The 16,066-nt window shown below is 67.0% G+C and overlaps 1 protein-coding gene across 2 annotated transcripts in view; it reads left to right on the top strand.

Moving 5' to 3' along the window:
- The window catches only part of PARVB (parvin beta), a 69,778-nt gene that overhangs the window by 40,234 nt on the left and 13,478 nt on the right, over positions 1-16,066 (top strand). For both annotated transcript variants that reach the window (XM_045834888.1, XM_045834889.1), the window contains exons 4-8: positions 3,250-3,352; positions 4,830-4,970; positions 6,053-6,168; positions 8,898-8,956; positions 10,724-10,743. In XM_045834888.1, the coding sequence (XP_045690844.1) occupies positions 3,250-3,352; positions 4,830-4,970; positions 6,053-6,168; positions 8,898-8,956; positions 10,724-10,743 (439 nt within the window). The remainder of the gene's footprint in view (positions 1-3,249; positions 3,353-4,829; positions 4,971-6,052; positions 6,169-8,897; positions 8,957-10,723; positions 10,744-16,066) is intronic.

The following is a 16,066-nucleotide window of genomic DNA, read 5'->3' as shown; positions in this document are numbered from 1 at the left end:
AGCGCGTTTGGAAGCGATTAAAATGTAACTGTCACAGCCGCAGGGAGCCGGGCCGCCGATCCCGCTCAGCATTCAGAAGGAGTTGAGGGAGAGTTGTTTGGTATTCTGGGCTAAGCAAGCTCGTCGTGACATGTGCGCGAGAGCCCGTGCCAAGGGTGTCGCTCAGATCCGCCCCGGACGTGCGGCCCACAGGACTCGGGGCTTCGAAGGAGGCAGCCCCGGAGTCAGGGAAAGGCTGCGACCCGGGGCGGAGACGGTGCCCCGGGACGCGCAGGGTGGAGGCCCCCGGGAGGTCACTCCTCCACAGGGGCCTGCGTTTGCTCCCCAGAGCGGAGCCAGCCCCTGGCCTGTGGTGTAGCGTCTGACTTTCGCCCCGTCCCGGCTGTGGTTTCTGCCGTGGGCGTCGGTGTCAGCCGAGGAGACACCCAGACGGAATGCCGCGGCTGCCTGCCCCGGAGGCCTGGCTGGGTCGGCCGGCGCTTCTGCAGCTGGTCTGGGCACCTGCCCTGGGTCTGTCCCCCGTTTGGCCGCCGCGGGCCTGGCACCGAGCACGGCAGTGGTCGGTGTCGGCCGTGACCGCCTGGCTGCGGCGTGCGTGAGGCCTCTGTCTTTGCAACGTCGACCACAGCCTGAAGGGCGTCCTCTTGTTTGACCTTGGCATCTGATGGGAATGTAAGGACCTGGAGGACAGAGGCCCCTCCGTCGTAGTTAGTCCCCGAGCCTGGCACACAGCCGGCGCCCGGCAAATCTGGTAATGAACTCCATTCCTGCAGTGAGCGCTGGGCGGTGCCGGGGGCGGAGCCGTGAACCAGAGGGTCGCAGGTCCTGCCCTCGGAGAACGCACGGTGAGACAGGGCGGACCGCCGGGAACGAAGCCGTGTCTCGGCACGCGTGTGCAAACAGGGTCGGGGATGGCACTCGGGTGTGAGGGGGACGTGGCCTGGGGGTGCGGGGCCGTCAGGGAATGATGCAGAAGCTGGAGACCTGGAGGGTGAGCGAGAGCCGGCCGGGCAGCGGGGGAGGGGACGTACGTGGTCAGGGTGGAGGAGTGGGGTGTGCAAAGGCCCTGAGGCACAGGTGGGCTGGGGGGACCTGAAGAACACCAGTGGGGAGGCAGGTGGTCCGTCTGTGCTGGGGCGCTGGTCCAGGCAGGGGGGTTTCACAAGGGCCGGGGAGGGGAGGGGGTGAGACGTGGACCCAGTGAGGAGGTCGGCAGAAGTGGGGTTTGGGGGTGGAGTCCAGGTTCCTGAAACTGATGGGGGTGGCTGTTTCCCACCAGTTGGTGCAAAAGTGGGGCTTGAGGGTTTCTGGGACAGGGGCAGAGGGGAAAGAGGGAGAAAGAGAGGGAGGGACACATTGATGGGAGAGAGACGCATCCGTCAGCTGCTTCTCACATGCCCTCACACGCCCTCAGCTGGGGACCAGACCCACAACCCAGGCATGTGCCCTGCTCAGGAATCGAACCAGCAACCTTTCGGTCTGCAGGCTGGTACTCAACCCACTGAGCCACACCAGCCAGGGCAGGAACCTGCCTTCCAAGATCAGGAGGAGAAGAAGGTGATGAGGAGGACCCCCCCATCCTCCAAGGACACTGGAAGGGTGGTCAGAGAGGAAGGCGGAAGCCAGGAGGGGAGGCAGCTTGGCTGGGAGCTGATGGCGCCCCGTCACTGGCCAGAGCCCTGTCCCGTGTCCCCACGCCACCTGACCCCCTGGGAGGGAGACAGAGCTGGCCGATTCTCCCAGGACAGGCCCCTGGGGGACCAGAGTGCCCGGGGCCGCCCCGGACTGGCCTTTAATCTACTTCTGCTTCTGCCCTGCAGGGGCTGTGCGCCTGATCTAGTAACTCCACGTCAGCAGGAAAACGGAAAACACCGTATACTTCTCAGAAACTGGCTCTGTGGCCAGTTTTGCGGGTTGCGTGTGTCAGAGAGTGCCAGGGAACGCTGGATTCTGGATGTGTGCCCTTTGGTCGTCTCCGAGAGCGACAATGAACGGCCATTCCCGAGAGGCGAGGGGCGCCGAGGAGGCCGGTTTATTAGTTCTGCGCGGAAAACCCGGGGACGGCGTCTGGTTTTGACCGAGCCGGTTCAGGCGTCCGTTAGACGTTGTGGAGAAGTGGTTTTCGCCGCCGTGGCCCAGGGCATCGCGGTCCGTGGGCGCCCCGGCCCTCCGTGGGTGGTCCCGCCCTCGGAGCTGTCTTCGTCGGCACACTACCACCCGTGGGTGCAGCGGGCAGAGTGGCCGAGCGAGGGCTTCAGGGGAGGGCAGGCCTGGAGACGCGCCCACGTGCCCACGTGCCACGCGTGTGCGCCCACATCGGAGCACCCACGTCCGCCACGCAGCGGGGACAGCCCCGGCTGACGAGGGGCTCCAGCAAGTGTGTGTGTGTGTGTGTGTGCACACACACGCGTGTGCCCTGGACTGGGGTTCGCCCGTAGGGAGGAGCGAGGTACTGACACCCCGAGCGCCGGGGACGGACCTCGGAAACACCACGCTGAGCGAAAGGAGCCAGGCACAGGGGGGTCACGTGTCCTGCGACCCCCCTCACACGGAGCGTCCGGAGCGGGCAGGTCTGGGCACAGGGAGCGCAGCTCAGTGGTCGGAAGGAACGGGGGGCAGGTGGCAGGGGGAGAGTGGCTGTTAACAGGTGCCGGGTTTCTTTCCGGGGGGTCGACGTGTCCTTCCGGGGACGGTGGCGACGGTGGCGCAGGGTTGTGAGTCTGCGGAAACCCACGGGGCCGCAGGGGGTGTGTGAATCCTATCTCCTCGGAGCCGCTGGGAAGAGGAGGAGCCCGGAGCTGGCGACCCTGTGCGGTCCTCTTCGCTCTGCAGCCCTGGGCTCCGCGTGACCCGGGACTGTTCCGAGCGGGGCTCGTGGGCGGGGAGGAGACAGACCCTTTGTGGCCGGCCCGTCCCGCGTTGCGCCTGGCGGTGCCCTGCTCCCCACGCTCACCCGTCCACTCCCCCGTCCTCCACGCGCGGTGACCAGGTGTCGCCATTCCCCCGAGCTCCCGCTTGGCGGAGGCCCAGTCCAGGGCGGTTCTTGCGAATCCCCGCGGGAGCCCCTGGCCACCCGGGGGTGGCTCGGCCCCCTCCGGCCCCCTGCAGCCTGGGAGAAGCTTGCCTTCCCCGTCCTGGCCTGCCCGGGCCCCGTGCCGTGGGTGGCGCCCTCGGTTCCCCGTGCGACCCCGTCATTGCCGTGGCGGCCCGCCCGGCGCTGCTGAGCCTGCCGTGTGCCCGCCCCCCCAGGTCCTCATCGACTGGGTCAACGACGTGCTGGTGGAGGAGCGGATCATCGTGAAGCAGCTGGAGGAGGACCTCTACGACGGCCAGGTGCTGCAGAAGCTCCTGGGTGAGTCCGAGGAAAGGGTGCCCCCCCACGCCGTGCCCCGCACCCCCCCAAGGGCCCCAGCGCAGGGCCACCCCCAGGCCAGGCCGCACGATTCTCCAGGTAGCAGCCGGGGCCGCACGCCCCGAGAGGGGACTCAAAGCCTCGGTCCCACCTGAGCCCACAGCTCCCGGGTGGCGTCCCCGGGGTTCAGGCCATCTGCCCTCTCATCTCTTCTCGGGAGGGGGGGGGGATCCCACCAGAGCTCCCAGCCACGGGCGGCAGCTGGCCATGCACAGCTTCCAGACCGTCTGTGCCTTTCCGTGCTGTGGGGCGCGTGCAGGCAGGGGGAGCACGGGCAGGGGTGCGCTCATCCAGGGGAGCGTTGACGGGGGTGCGCACAGGGCGCTGTCCTCTGGGTCCGCCCTCCCGCCGGCCTGCGCCCCGGCCGTGTGCAGCCCCCTCAGGCGGGAGGTGCGGGTGTGGGCGGGTCCCCAGAGGGCGTTCTGTGAGCGGGCTGTGCAGTGAGGGCTGCGACTCGTGGGGGCAGGCGGGCAGCCCTTTTTGTGTCACGGGCCGTGGACGGTCGGAGCTCCCCGCTGAGCTCACGCAGGCGGAGCAGTGGGCAGTGCCGGCGTGCCGTCTGGAGCCAGTAAGTGGTCACAAAAAAAGAGACAGACATGAAAAGCAAGAGCAGGGGCTGCTGAGCCCCCGAGTTCCTCTGGGTGACGGTCACACGGCCACCGAGCCGACCGACCGACCGAGTCAGTGAGGAGCGCCCTGTGGTCGCCTCACCTCCAAGGGCGGGGGCGGCTCCTTTGGCAGGAGGTGGGTCCAGTGTTTGCCTGGGTCTCTGGGCCTCGGCTCCGTCCAGGGACCAGCTGTGTGCTCCACAGTCTCTCGTCCCCGAGGAGCTGTAATGAATGTTCAGGGCCCCACATGCTCTGCAAGGGTGGCCTCTGAGGACTCTGCGTCCCCTGGCGCGTGGGACAACACACTTCCCGGAGTCAACAGGAGGCCCCGCCCCCGGCCTTGGGCGGGGCCACTCGGGCTGCAGAGGGGGCGGGGCCATGTTTTCCCATAGTTACAGCAGAGGGTGCCTGCGGGGGGCGGGGGGGGGGCGGGGGCAGGGGGTGACACAGCAGGCCCTCTCATTTTCTGATCGGTGTGCTCCCCTCCCCGACCGCCCCCGCAGGCCACCCCCGTGCCTGCCCGCTGCACCCTGAATCGTTTTGTCCGTTTTCTGTGAGCGGCCGGGACGCCCACTGCTCCTCCCTCTCCCCCGCCCCCTTTTCATCCTGGAGCGCGGATGGCGGCGTGAGATTCGGGGTCCCGTTGCTGAGCACCCTGAAACCCCCTTGGTTGCAGGTGATGGGCCCCGCCGTGGGACCGGCGGGGAGGGGACCTCGTCGCAGCCCCCCTGACGGGCGGTCCTGAGCACCCCCAGCTCTGCCTGACCCTCTGCCTCTCGCTCTTGTCCTCCTCCTCCTCCTCCTCGCAGAAAAGCTGGCGGGCTGCAAGCTGAACGTGGCCGAGGTCACGCAGTCAGAAATCGCGCAGAAGCAGAAGCTGCACACGGTGCTGGAGGCCGTGCAGGACCTGCTGCGGCCGCACGGCTGGGCGCCCCAGTGGACCGTGGACGGTGAGCGGCGGCGGGGGAGGGGCGTCCCACTCAGGGCCTCAGTCACAGCCACCAGTTTCTGTCCCCATCCCCCCCGAACCTCAGAGCAGAGTGCGGTTGTTTCTGGCTGGGTACACCGGAGAGACTTCGGGGGACAGACGGGAATTTGGGTTGTACCGGAGAAGCCGGGTGGGGTTCTCGCAAAGGGCCCCACCCCAGATACAGAGGGGAGCTGCACGATGCCCCCCAGGGCAGGGAGGGCTGGCGCCGGCCCCCAGGCTGTGTGTATCGGAGCGTGCCCGGGTTAGGAAGGATGACGTCACCGTACCTCCAGCCGAGCCAGGAGCCGGGAAGGTGAAGATCTAAACCAAGGAAACCGGAGGGTTTTTTTCCTGGCTTCCCTCCCCCCAACCCACCCACCCTCAGTGGAGGGCAGCCCAGGTGTGGCTTCAAAGCGCTCCCCTCGTTGTGGTGACATGTGCCCCTGGTTCCTTGACCTCAAGACCTCAGACAGACCCGAGCTGACCTTGCGGCTGGCAGGACCCTGTGGGTGGGGAATGGAGTGCCTTGGACGCCGGAAAGCCCCGCACAGCGTGGTGACGGCAGGCGCGCCTGATCCCCGTCCTGGAGAGGAGTCCAGGGGTCGGGGCGGGCAGCAGTCACGGCTCACGTCCCCCAGCAGCACCGCCCTCCTGGCCTCCCCTGCGGGACGCTGGTTGCACCAGGAGACGGTGTTCCAAGGGGCCGAGATAACCGTGCACACCCCTGTGACAGCTGCAGGCCGGGACAGCCTGTTTACCCCCGACCTTTCCACCCCGTTTCCTCCCTCTGAAGGGCCTCAGGCTCTTTGAAGTGGCCACACAAGTCGCCTGAGCCAACAGGGAAGGAAAGCATTAGGTGGGAGCTGCGACTCAGCTCACTTAGGATGCTCATTAGCTCTCGTTCCCTTTCCGCGGCCCGTGGCTCCCCCCCCCCACCCCGCTCGTCCCCTGGGGTCTCATTCACACGCGGCACCTTTATCGCCTTTGGGACGTGGGCTCGGGTCCCGATGCAACCCGTCTAAAGCTGCTCCTTCTTTCCTCCCCCTCCCCCCCCCACACAAGCAATTCACGGGAAGAACCTGGTGGCCATCCTCCACCTCCTCGTGTCGCTGGCCACGCACTTCCGGGCCCCGATCCGCCTCCCCGAACACGTGTCCGTGCAGGTGGTGGTCGTGCGGGTGAGTACCGGGCGCCGGGCAGCCAGCCCGCCCGCGGCGCTGCCACAGAGGCAGCTGGGCTTTTCCCTCCTGCGTTTCCCCTCTTCTCCCCCTTCCCCATGCCCACCCGCAAGAGGCTGCCTTCTCCCTCTCCCTCCGGACGAGACGTCCGTCTCGGCCCGCCGTCGGGATCCGGGATTGGAGCGGGAACAATGGCAGTGATTTGAAGAGGCGGCCTCCCAGGCATCGGAGTGTCGGGGTTTAATTTGCCACATTGTGAGGCACGTTCGTTCCTCTCGAAAGCCAGGCGGTCGGGGTGCAGCCCTGTCGGCGGAGCTGGCTGCTCGCTGGGGAAGGAGGAGGAGCCCCACGCGTGAGACACCCCGGGTACAGCTGCGCGCCCCTGCTCTGTCTGCGCCACGCTGCCGCCCCCACGCATGGCCTTCTCCGGGGTTGTTTCTCTGGTTTCCCTTGGAGACGTGTAACCAGGAGGCGGCCCGTCCTGGGGGAAGGGGGACAGACCCTGCCCCGGCTCTGTGCTGGCAGTTCGGTCCAGCACACGTGTGTTAAGCACCTACGAGGTGCCTGGCACCCCACACTGCCTACCGGGGTGGCCGGCAGGAAAACCCGCCTGGGTCCGGCAGGAACAGCAGCCTCTGCTAGACCGTTGGGGTGACCCTCGGAACCCGGGGGTCCGGGTGTCCAGCTCCACGCTCTCCTCGGGGTGGCAAACTTACGGGGCCCGTGGTCTCCGTGGTCTGCCAGGCTCCGGCTGCTCCCGCGTTTCCCGATGCTGTGACCCCTCCGTGACCTGGGAGCTTGGCCTTGACCTGGTGGGCAAGAATGCCCTTCCCTGGCCTCTGGCGAGGGTCCCCTGCCAGCTGGCCCCTCTTACATCCTAAAGAGGAATGCTTGTGGTCAGCGGCGGTGGCACTGGGGACAGGGGACCGCTCCTGTTGCCATCACCTGGGACGCTCCCTCCAGGCAGCCGGCGGGGCAGCCGGGAAAGGCCTCCTGAGGACACGGGCACGTGGTTCGCAGACCCGCACACGTCAGCCACGGGGCCCCGAGAGCCGTGCGGCTCGGTGACTGGGGTATTTCCTTTCAGGCCTGAGCTCCGGTCCAAGGAAATCTTTGTGTCTGTGGAAAGCTTCCCTGACCCGGGCAAGCACTCGCTGGCGCGTCCTCCCGGACCAGGGTCACGGAAGGATTCCCTGGGCCTCGGCCAGAGGGGGCCGGCCGGCCTCAGGCCTCCGCCCGATTCCCCGAGTGCAGAGCGCCTGCCTTCCCTGCGGGCCCCTGGCCTGTGCCCCACGTCCCACTGTCCGGGCTGAGGGCGGGAGGCGCGGGAGGGTGGCAGTTGGTGGGGGGAAGGGAGGAGGCCAGGGCCTCGGTGCCACCCGGCGGTGGCCCTGGGACATTGCTTAATGTCTCTGCGCCACAACGACCCCCGCAAAACCAAGGTCACACCACAACCCTCTAACACACTCCGCCTCGTCTGTTTGGTACTGGGCCTGCGCCCGGCACCCAGTGCCTGCCCAGTGCACGGCCGATGTATACGTGGGGAGACTGTCCTGGGCCCCGCGGTGGGCGCCCCAGAGAGTCAGTCGGGGTGCGGCCATGAGGGGGCCGGCAGCCGCCCGCCCGCCCACCTGTGTGTGGTCACCGCGGTGACAGGAGCCAGCATCGAGGGGTCCCTGCAGGCCGAACACAGCCACGCCCAGGAAGCGTCTCTGCTGAGCGGTGTCCACCTCGGGCGGGCTGCCCAGCAGGGGCTAAGCGCCCTGTCCCTGGAAGGGGTTCGAGGAGGGGCTTCCGGCGGGGGGTGGGTTAGCTGGCCGCTGAGCCGCACTCCGAGGCCCCGTGGCACACAGGCTGCCCCCGCACCGCCGCCCGCCGCCGTCCTCCTCACACTGCCGGCTCCGGGGCACGGGTGTCGCACACTGTCGGTGTCCTGGGGCCGCTCGCCCTGGACGAGGGCGTCAAACCAGCGGACGTGCGCTCCCGCCCAGTTCCGGAGGCCGTGGTCCCTCCGAAGGCTCCGGGGGAGGGTTCCCCCGGCCTCTCCCAGCTTCCGGCGGCTGTTGGCGGCCCGAGGGTCTCCCTGGCTCGTCGGCCTGCCCAGCTGGTCTCTGCTCCCACCGTCTCGGGGGCCTCTCTCCTCTCCGCCCACGTCTCTGTGTCGCTCCTTTCTCTTCTGAGAGGACCCCCGTCCTGTCGGGTCTAAGACCCACCCTCGTCCAGTAGGACTTCATCTTGACTAGTTATATCTGCAAAGACCTGTTTCCAGGTCGTGTTTGGAGGTTCGGAATGGCCACGACGTTAGGGGGACCCCATTCAATCCAGTTCGCGTGTGCAACGTCCTAGGGGCTCCCCCTCGTCACATGTGTTCCCCGGGGCCCCTCCCTGACCCAGGTGCAGGACGCAGAGCCGGGAATGTGGGGGCTGGGAGCTGGGCGTTCCTCCTGAGACCCCCAAAGCTGCCAGCTCTCAGAGCAATGTGGGGAACCCGCGGGGGTAGGTTGGGGGCAGCTTCCGGCCACCAAAGGGGGCCCCGCCTCTGGTCCCCTCTCATGGCTTGAGTGTTCTGCACGTGGCACTTGGATCTTTCGTGGCCCCTGAGGCGGCCTCCTGGCCCTGACCGCCCGCCTGCCCACGGCTGCGGCTCTCCGTCAGCGACGGCGCTCCCCCTCGGGTGTTCCCCCTGCCTGGACGGTGGCGTATTCATGTGTTTGTTTTGGGGTTTGCAGAAGCGGGAAGGCCTGCTGCATTCCAGCCACGTCACGGAGGAGCTGACCACGACCACCGAGTAAGTGGACCCGTGGCCCTGTCCCAGGGACCCAGCACACCACGTCCCTGAACCGTAGGATCGGATTTCCATCCAAGTGTCTGTCCTGGCTTCACACCCTCCACACGCTTCCTTTAAAGTTTTTTATTTTCCTTCTTTTTGAGGAAGGGCAGGCGAGCGGTTCGGTTTGGAATGTAAATGAGAAATTCTAGACCTGTCATTTCTCCCCAAGTAGGAAATGTAAACAAAAATATACGGCATAGGGCCTCTTCGGACCGCCTGGAATCTTTCCTGGAATGAGACAGAGAATAACAAACAAGGAAAGGCATAATTAACCGCGTTCAGAGCCTCCTACAAGGAAGCAGAGGACGAAGAGAAATGTGTAACCTTGAACTTCCCTGTTGTGGGAGTGCTTGACCCCACAGGGTTCAGTGTCAGCATGAGCTAGTCCCCAGAGACGCCGGTGGGCTTGTCTCCCCTTACGGTAGAAGGTGGCCTTGGGGACGCTGAGAGAGGGGACAGGGAGGGAGCTGGCGCTCGGCCAGTGGAGGGACCCCCACTCACCCACCACCCACCCTGGCTCCGGCCGAGGGAGGAGCCGGGCGGCTGAGTGAGAGCCGACCTCTGGCCGGTGGGCGGAGCCGCCTCTGCCCCGCGGAGCCAGCCCGAGGGCGCTGGCCGCGGAGCCCCAGGGGCTTCCGATCTCCCGAGAGGAGCAAATCAGACGTTCCATCTTGCATGTCGCCTTTGGGGGCCCGTGTGACACCGTGTTAAGCGTCTTTAAAATTCATGGCCTTTGTGCCTCTCCGCGACACCTGTTTTGGACGAGACAGAACATTAAAAATGGATGGTCTCGGCGAACCCATCCGCGCGGCTCTCGGCTCTCGGGCTGATCAGTTACGGGGTCATGGACTCCCATGGGTGGTCTCTGAAAGCCCGGTGCCGGCACGGGAGGCCGCTCCTGGGGTGGGCGCTGTCGGGTGGGGGCGGGGGGGGACGCTGGCCGTGGCCCGAGGGGTGTGCCCATCTGTGCCAAGCCCGTGGAGGGGGGTGGGGGCAGGGAGGGGGGACACGGGGCAGCTGGAGGAGAAGCAGGATGGGCCGGTGTCGGCGTTGTCCGTGGGACACGCCACCCCCAAACCGAGCGCCTTGAAACGACAGCCACTGTGTCTGCTGACAGTCCTGTGCAGGCAGTCCGTGCCGGGCTCAGCTGGGCGGGTCTCGGGCCTGTCTGGGGGTGGTGACCAAAGCAGCCCTGTCCCTCCTCACACTCTCTCCTGGGGCTGGGTGTCCCCCCACCCAGTGCCCTCCGGGTCCTGAGGGAGGGAGAGCGGCCACGGGCCCCTGGGACCCCCACGCTTGCATCCTTGAGGTCGTGGGTCAGGGCCAGTAGGAAGGCCGTCCTGGGCCGGAGGGGGGAGGGGCAGCCGGGCCACGGGCAGGCTGAGGGAGACCTGAGAGGAGGGGGGGTGCGGGGGGCGGGGGAGCTCTGTCGTCAGAGGTGACGGGTGGGCGAGCGGCTTCCACAGTCCACGGCACTCATCGGCACGCAGCAGGCCTACTGTGTGCCGGGCGCCCTGCCGGGCGCCGAGAGGCGGAGGGGCGCTCTCCTCTCGCCAGGGCTGGCGGTCCAGCTGGCGAGGACGGGTGTGTCCTTGGACGTGTGAAGTCCAGCTCATGGGAAGTGCCGTGTGGCCCCTGGGGGTTTCAGCAGGACGGGGAGCACCCCCAAACCGGGGCCTGGGGGCCCTGCTGATGGCTCTCTCTCTCTCTGTTTCTTCCTTGCAGGGCGATGATGGGTCGGTTTGGTAAGTAACCCCGGGAGCGGGATGCGGTTGGGGAGTCTGGGGCCGTAGGGCACTTTGGGGTCACCCCAGAAAACCCCCGGAGTTCAGACATCAGGGGCGGCAGGACCCCTGTGTGTGTTGCTCTCGCCCCCTCCCCCCCCCCTCCATCCAGTTCTGGAACCCAGAGGAAGCTCGTGGCTCTCGTGGGCCCGTGCCGTGGGCTGTGTTAGTTCTCGGGGCCGGGCGAGGCCAGGCGGTGAGGAGGGGCGGGCGGCGGAAGGGAGGTCAGGGACGGTCTGGGCTGTGGCCCGTGCCCGCGCCTGCCTGCGGGGACTGAGAGGGCGTGGGAAGGACAGAGGGGAGGGCAGAGCGTGATTAGCCGGGAGAGGGTTTCTGTGCTTTCATGTGCGGCCTTTCCACCTTGAAGCCTCTGGCTCAGCGGACGTCCTCCGAGGCGGGTGGCCTGGGCTGTGGTGTCCGCCCGCTGGGCGTCCTTTGGCCCGCTCCTCCCCGTCTCGGCTCCTCCTCTGAGATGCGGGTCAGCCCAAGGTCGCCGAGGGGATCCGCGGGATGACGGTGCGGGCCGCACTGGCCGGCCCGGCTCCTTCTGTGGGGCGGTGATTACTGCTTGTTCTCAGCGGCCGTGGCCCTGTCCTGGTACAGTCCCACGACCCCATCGGCCCCTCCTCGAGGGACAGGGGACAGAGGGACAGCTCGTGGCAGCGTTCAAACCCAGAGGCAGCCCGAGCCAGGCTCACTGCTTTGCAGAATGACCCCCAGACACCAAGCGCTCCAGTGTGGGGGCGGGGGGGTGGTGGCTGTGAGAAGGCAGAGAGGGAACCGAATAGAAGTTTGCACGTCCCCCCCCCACCCCGCCCCCGGGGGCCTGCTGGCCAGAGCTGGTCCCAGAGCTGCGGGGCCTCAGGGTGCGGGGCTCGCCTGGAGTCCTCCACCGCTGGGCCACCAGGCGCCGTCCCCTCGGGTTGTTGCGGGGCCCACGGCAGGGTGCAAAGAGGGCTCTTCGGTTCTCAAAGTCCTTGCCCGTGGGAAGAATGCACGTGCCTAAAGCTTTGTTAGGTGGGTGGGCCTGGGAGATGCCGTTTTCCCTGTGTTTTTAAGTAGCAGTTCAGGTTGTTTGAGTGTCTTTATTAGTTTACACAAAAGGGGGGAAAGGACAGAGAAAAGGAAACCGTCCTGTGTCCCGTCGCTGAGGTCCCAGGACGGCAGTTGGGGTGCCGCGCATGTGTGGGGCACCCGGGGGACCGGCACCGTGGGCAGCCTGGCACTCATGGGGGCCCTTGTGGGGGTGCAGTGCGCCCCTCTGTCTCATCCCTGTCTCATCTCTGCAGGGAGGGGTCCAGACCCCTCGCAGAAGTGACAAGGTGACGAGGTGACGAGTGGGGCCCTCGGAGCATTTTAGGCTGTCATCTGGTTTCTGGTATTGTCACTCCGTGTTTGGGACAGGCCTGGTTCGAGGTCTGGGAACTCGGGGGGAATCGGCCCCATTGGGGGCTGTGTGGAACTGTGCCGAGTACAGACGCTGGGTGAGAAGCCCTGGCCCCAATGCGAGCGGGCTCTCGGGGTCGGTGCACAGGATGGGACTCTGGGGTGAGGGCCCGGTGTCCCGGTGCGGCAGTGGGTGCCACCGCCGGGCTGATGAGCGCGGAGCTGGCCGGGCATCCGGCTGGGGGCAGGGACAGTGCAGCCACGAGCCGCGGAGCTGGCCTCATTCCTCACAGGCTCCTGCCTGCGCACGAGTGCAAACAGGCCATTAGCGCGTGGCAGGCAATTAGTTCCACTCCTCGGTGGCTCCGCTGACGCACGCGCCAGGTCTCCCGGTGGCCCAGACCGGCAGCCTTGGGGGTGTAGCAGGGCTCCCGCCGGCCCTTCTCCTGTGGGCGCCTTCGCCCTCCGAGGTGGGCTCTCCCCAGGGTGGTGCTGGTCCCCAGCCGGCCCCTCTAGCTGGTTCCTGAACACTGTCGCTGGGGCCGGGCTTTTTAAAGCACCCCCGCATCCCTAACTCTTCTTTCCTCTGCCCCCCTCCTTGTGTTAAGCCAAAGCCACGGCCCTTGCGTGACCTTCAATGCCTTCTCAGGCCACCCCTCCGGATGCCCCCTCCTCTCTGGCCTCCTCGCTCCCCCTGCAAGCCCAGCCCGCCTGCGGCTCCCTCCCTGCACCTGGGGCGTGCTCCCTTCAGCTTTCACGCTGCAGAGCCCCGGGCCTGGGGTTCTCTCCCCCTAGATCCCCCAGGTGACCCCCCCCCATGGCTCACTCCCTCGGCTCCTCCAGCTCTCCTTCAAACGGCACTTACCCAGGTGACTTCTCAAACCGCCCCGCCCCAAAGGACCACCCTCTGGCTTGTCCTGCGCCCACCCTCCTTGTCACTTCCTTGTGCACGTCTGTGCTCCCGGGAACCACGCTGCTCTGCTCCCCGTGTCCGTGCACACTCGCGTCAGGCCCTGCCTCGTGCCTGGCAGACTCGGGGTGCCCGGGCGGCGTGGGGACCCCTCCGGCCCTGTCCACTTCCCGTTCGCCTGAGGCTGCTTGACTGTAAGCGTCCTGGGGGCCAGAGCCCTGTCTGCCGCAGCGTGCATCACCCGGGGGCCTTCGGGGCCCCAGGCAGGCCCCCCTCGGGCAGGCGGCTGCCCTGAGCTTCACCGGGAGCCTGTCCTCAGCCACGGTGTGTCTCTCATAAGCACTCTGAGCCGGGGGGGGGGGGCGTCCACGCTGCCCCCACCCCCACCCCCCACTCCCAGCTCCTGACAGCATCCCTGCACTGGCTGAGGTGGGACAGGAGGCCCCTCTCTCCCCAGGGGTGTTGGGGAGCTGCAGCCTGGTCTCCATGGCAACGGGGTTGCTGGCTGCCTTTCTGGGAAGGCGGCCATCCCCCTCCCCGGGTAGGTGGGGGAGAAGGGAACAGAAGCGTTCTTCCTCTTCCCCTCCCGCCCCTCCCCATCACCCCCCCCCTTCCTGCCAGCCGAGCTTGTTCCCATCCCGCAGCTGGAAGGGCAGACCACCACCCCTGGTCACAGCCCACTCGAGTCCCTCACTGGGAGTCCCCCCTACCCCGAGGGAACCAGCCCCCCGACCCCCTCACAGGCCGCTGCCGGGCACCCGCTCTGGGCTCCTCGGCCTCTCTCCGCGCTGGCTGTCCCCTCTGCCGAGAGCGCCCTCCCAGCTCTTCTCGTCCCGGCTCCTGTGTGATGCGCCTCCGTGGACCCGGCTGGTTACGCGGAAAGGGGAAGTGGCTGGGACGTCCAGTGACCGACCACTGGCAGCTGCCCCTCGGCCTCCGCTGGGTGGCAGTGGGGAGAGGTGGGGTCTGGGGCAAACTGCAGGGTCCCCGCCCCACTGCCGTGGGTGGCGTGTCGGTGCCGGGTGCGAATGGAGCCCCAGCCTCCAGCTCTTTAGAGAAGCCGGAAATTCAGAACTACGGATAAATCTTCCACTCAAACAAACAAAATAACTTTATTTGGACCTAACGAGACATCCCTGAAGTTGAACTTGGCGGACACCGGCATGCTCTGGTTGATCTGGCCCCTCTCCGTGTCCTTCCTGGCCTCTTGGGTCACCTGTCTCCTCTGTGCCCAGCTGCCTCCCCCACCAGTGCCCCCCCGCAAAGGCAGGGCTGTGCTCCCTGTTCATTTCTGTGACTGTCCCCAGCGGAGGGAGGTGAGGGTCTGGGGCAGGACGACGGGGGGCCTGTCAGGGACGGGGCGCCTGCCGGGACAGAGTGCCCGGCCCTCCGTTCCCAGATCGATGGTGTGGGAAGGGCACCTTCCCCCAGTGTCACCGAGGAGGAAACAGGTGTAGGGAGGGGGCCACCTGCTTACAGTCAGGGCACTCTGGGGCCGGGCAGCGGGGGTCTGAGCCCAGGTCTGGTTCCAAACCAGCCCACAGCGTGCCGGCCCTGGGCCCACGGGGTGCCAGCCGCGGGTGACCGGCTCCGATGCCACCTCTGCTCCCCGGCTCTGCCAGCCCAGCGGTGGCCCAGCTAAATATACCTGCTGACGTCAAGCGCTGCTCGGCTGCTGGGCTCTTTGCAAACTGCATTTACATTTTGTGTTTTGCTTGTAAAGATTAGCACCCACCCCCCGCCCCCCCAGCAGACTGTACTGAGTGTGCTCTGACGTGCCGGATCAGAGAGGGAGTGGCTGCGGTGGTGGAAAGGCTCCGTGCTTTTTGGTCCTTCCCCATACCCCCACCGGGCACGCACACACCACGTCCACGGGTGTGCATGTCACACACACATACCCTTTCCTTCTCTCCCTTCCTCTAGGCCTCTCGCCGCCTTTCCCTCCCCCTGCAGCCAAGGAGGGGGCTCCCTGGGCTGGGCTGGGGTGTGAGCTGCCCCTTGCAGCCGGCCCTCGGGTGAGCACGGAGCACAGAGCACCTTCCTTTCGGGGCCAGGCCCGGGGGACAGGGCTGGGACCTGCCTTCTCCTCATCGGCCCCTCCCCCACCTCCCAGGGTCAGGCTGGACAGTCCTGCAGAACCCACCCCCCACCCCGGGGCCGCTCTGGTCCGCCCTCCCGGCCATCCCCACACTGGCGGTGCCTCCAGCCCACGCCCCGTTAGGCTGGTTTTCCAAGCCCCGCCAAGCTCCACTCTGGGGTTCAGCTTAAGCCCTGGCTAGTAACAGAGAACTTCTCTGCAGACCCCAGAAACCTTGGGGGGACAGTGGCTCCTTCAGGACAGAAGTTAGGAGCCCCAGGCCCTTCCAAATGCCCCCCTCCTGCCCTCCTGCCCCGGCAGCAACCCCTCACAGCCCTGCGTCCACGCTGGCGACTCCAGCCCTCCCACCTGGGGTCCAGCCGGTAGAGGTCTCTGTTGGGTCCCCTCCTGCCCCCTGGGCTCGGCCGTGGCAGCATCAGGCCAGGTCTAGGCCCCGGGTGCCCACTAGCCCCGCTCCTTCCCGACCCACCGGGAGCCGAGAGCAGTTCCGACTTAGCCCCCAGCCGCCGCTCGCTGGAGAGGGACGGGGTTGATCCCGTGTGAACTTGGAGGGTGGCTGGGCCCGTGCGTGGGAGTTAAAGCGGGGTAGGGCTCGCCTGGGTGGAGACAGACGGCTGTGGCGTGGCGGAGCGGGCTGCCCCAAGCTCCCAGACGTTCCCACGCAGGGGGCCCCCCTGAAAGAGAGAGACTGGGGCAGGGTGTGCTCTGGTTCATCCCTTTGTCCTGAGCACGGGCCACGGGCCTGCGCTGTCCTGGGAGCCAGACACAGTGCGGGGACCAAGCCACAGTGCAGGGCACTGGCCCTTCGGGGGGGGGGGCAGGCAGAGGAAAGCGAAGCAAGCTCTCAGGTAGCAATTAATTGCTGCGAAAAATGCACCTAGATAAGAGGA

Source organism: Phyllostomus hastatus, unplaced genomic scaffold, assembly GCF_019186645.2.
Source record: "Phyllostomus hastatus isolate PE091 unplaced genomic scaffold, TTU_PhHast_1.1 phas_contig_198, whole genome shotgun sequence".
Lineage (NCBI taxonomy): Eukaryota > Metazoa > Chordata > Mammalia > Chiroptera > Phyllostomidae > Phyllostomus > Phyllostomus hastatus.
The sequence above is the reverse complement of the archived record's forward strand: the minus strand, read 5'-3'. Positions and strand labels throughout refer to the sequence as shown.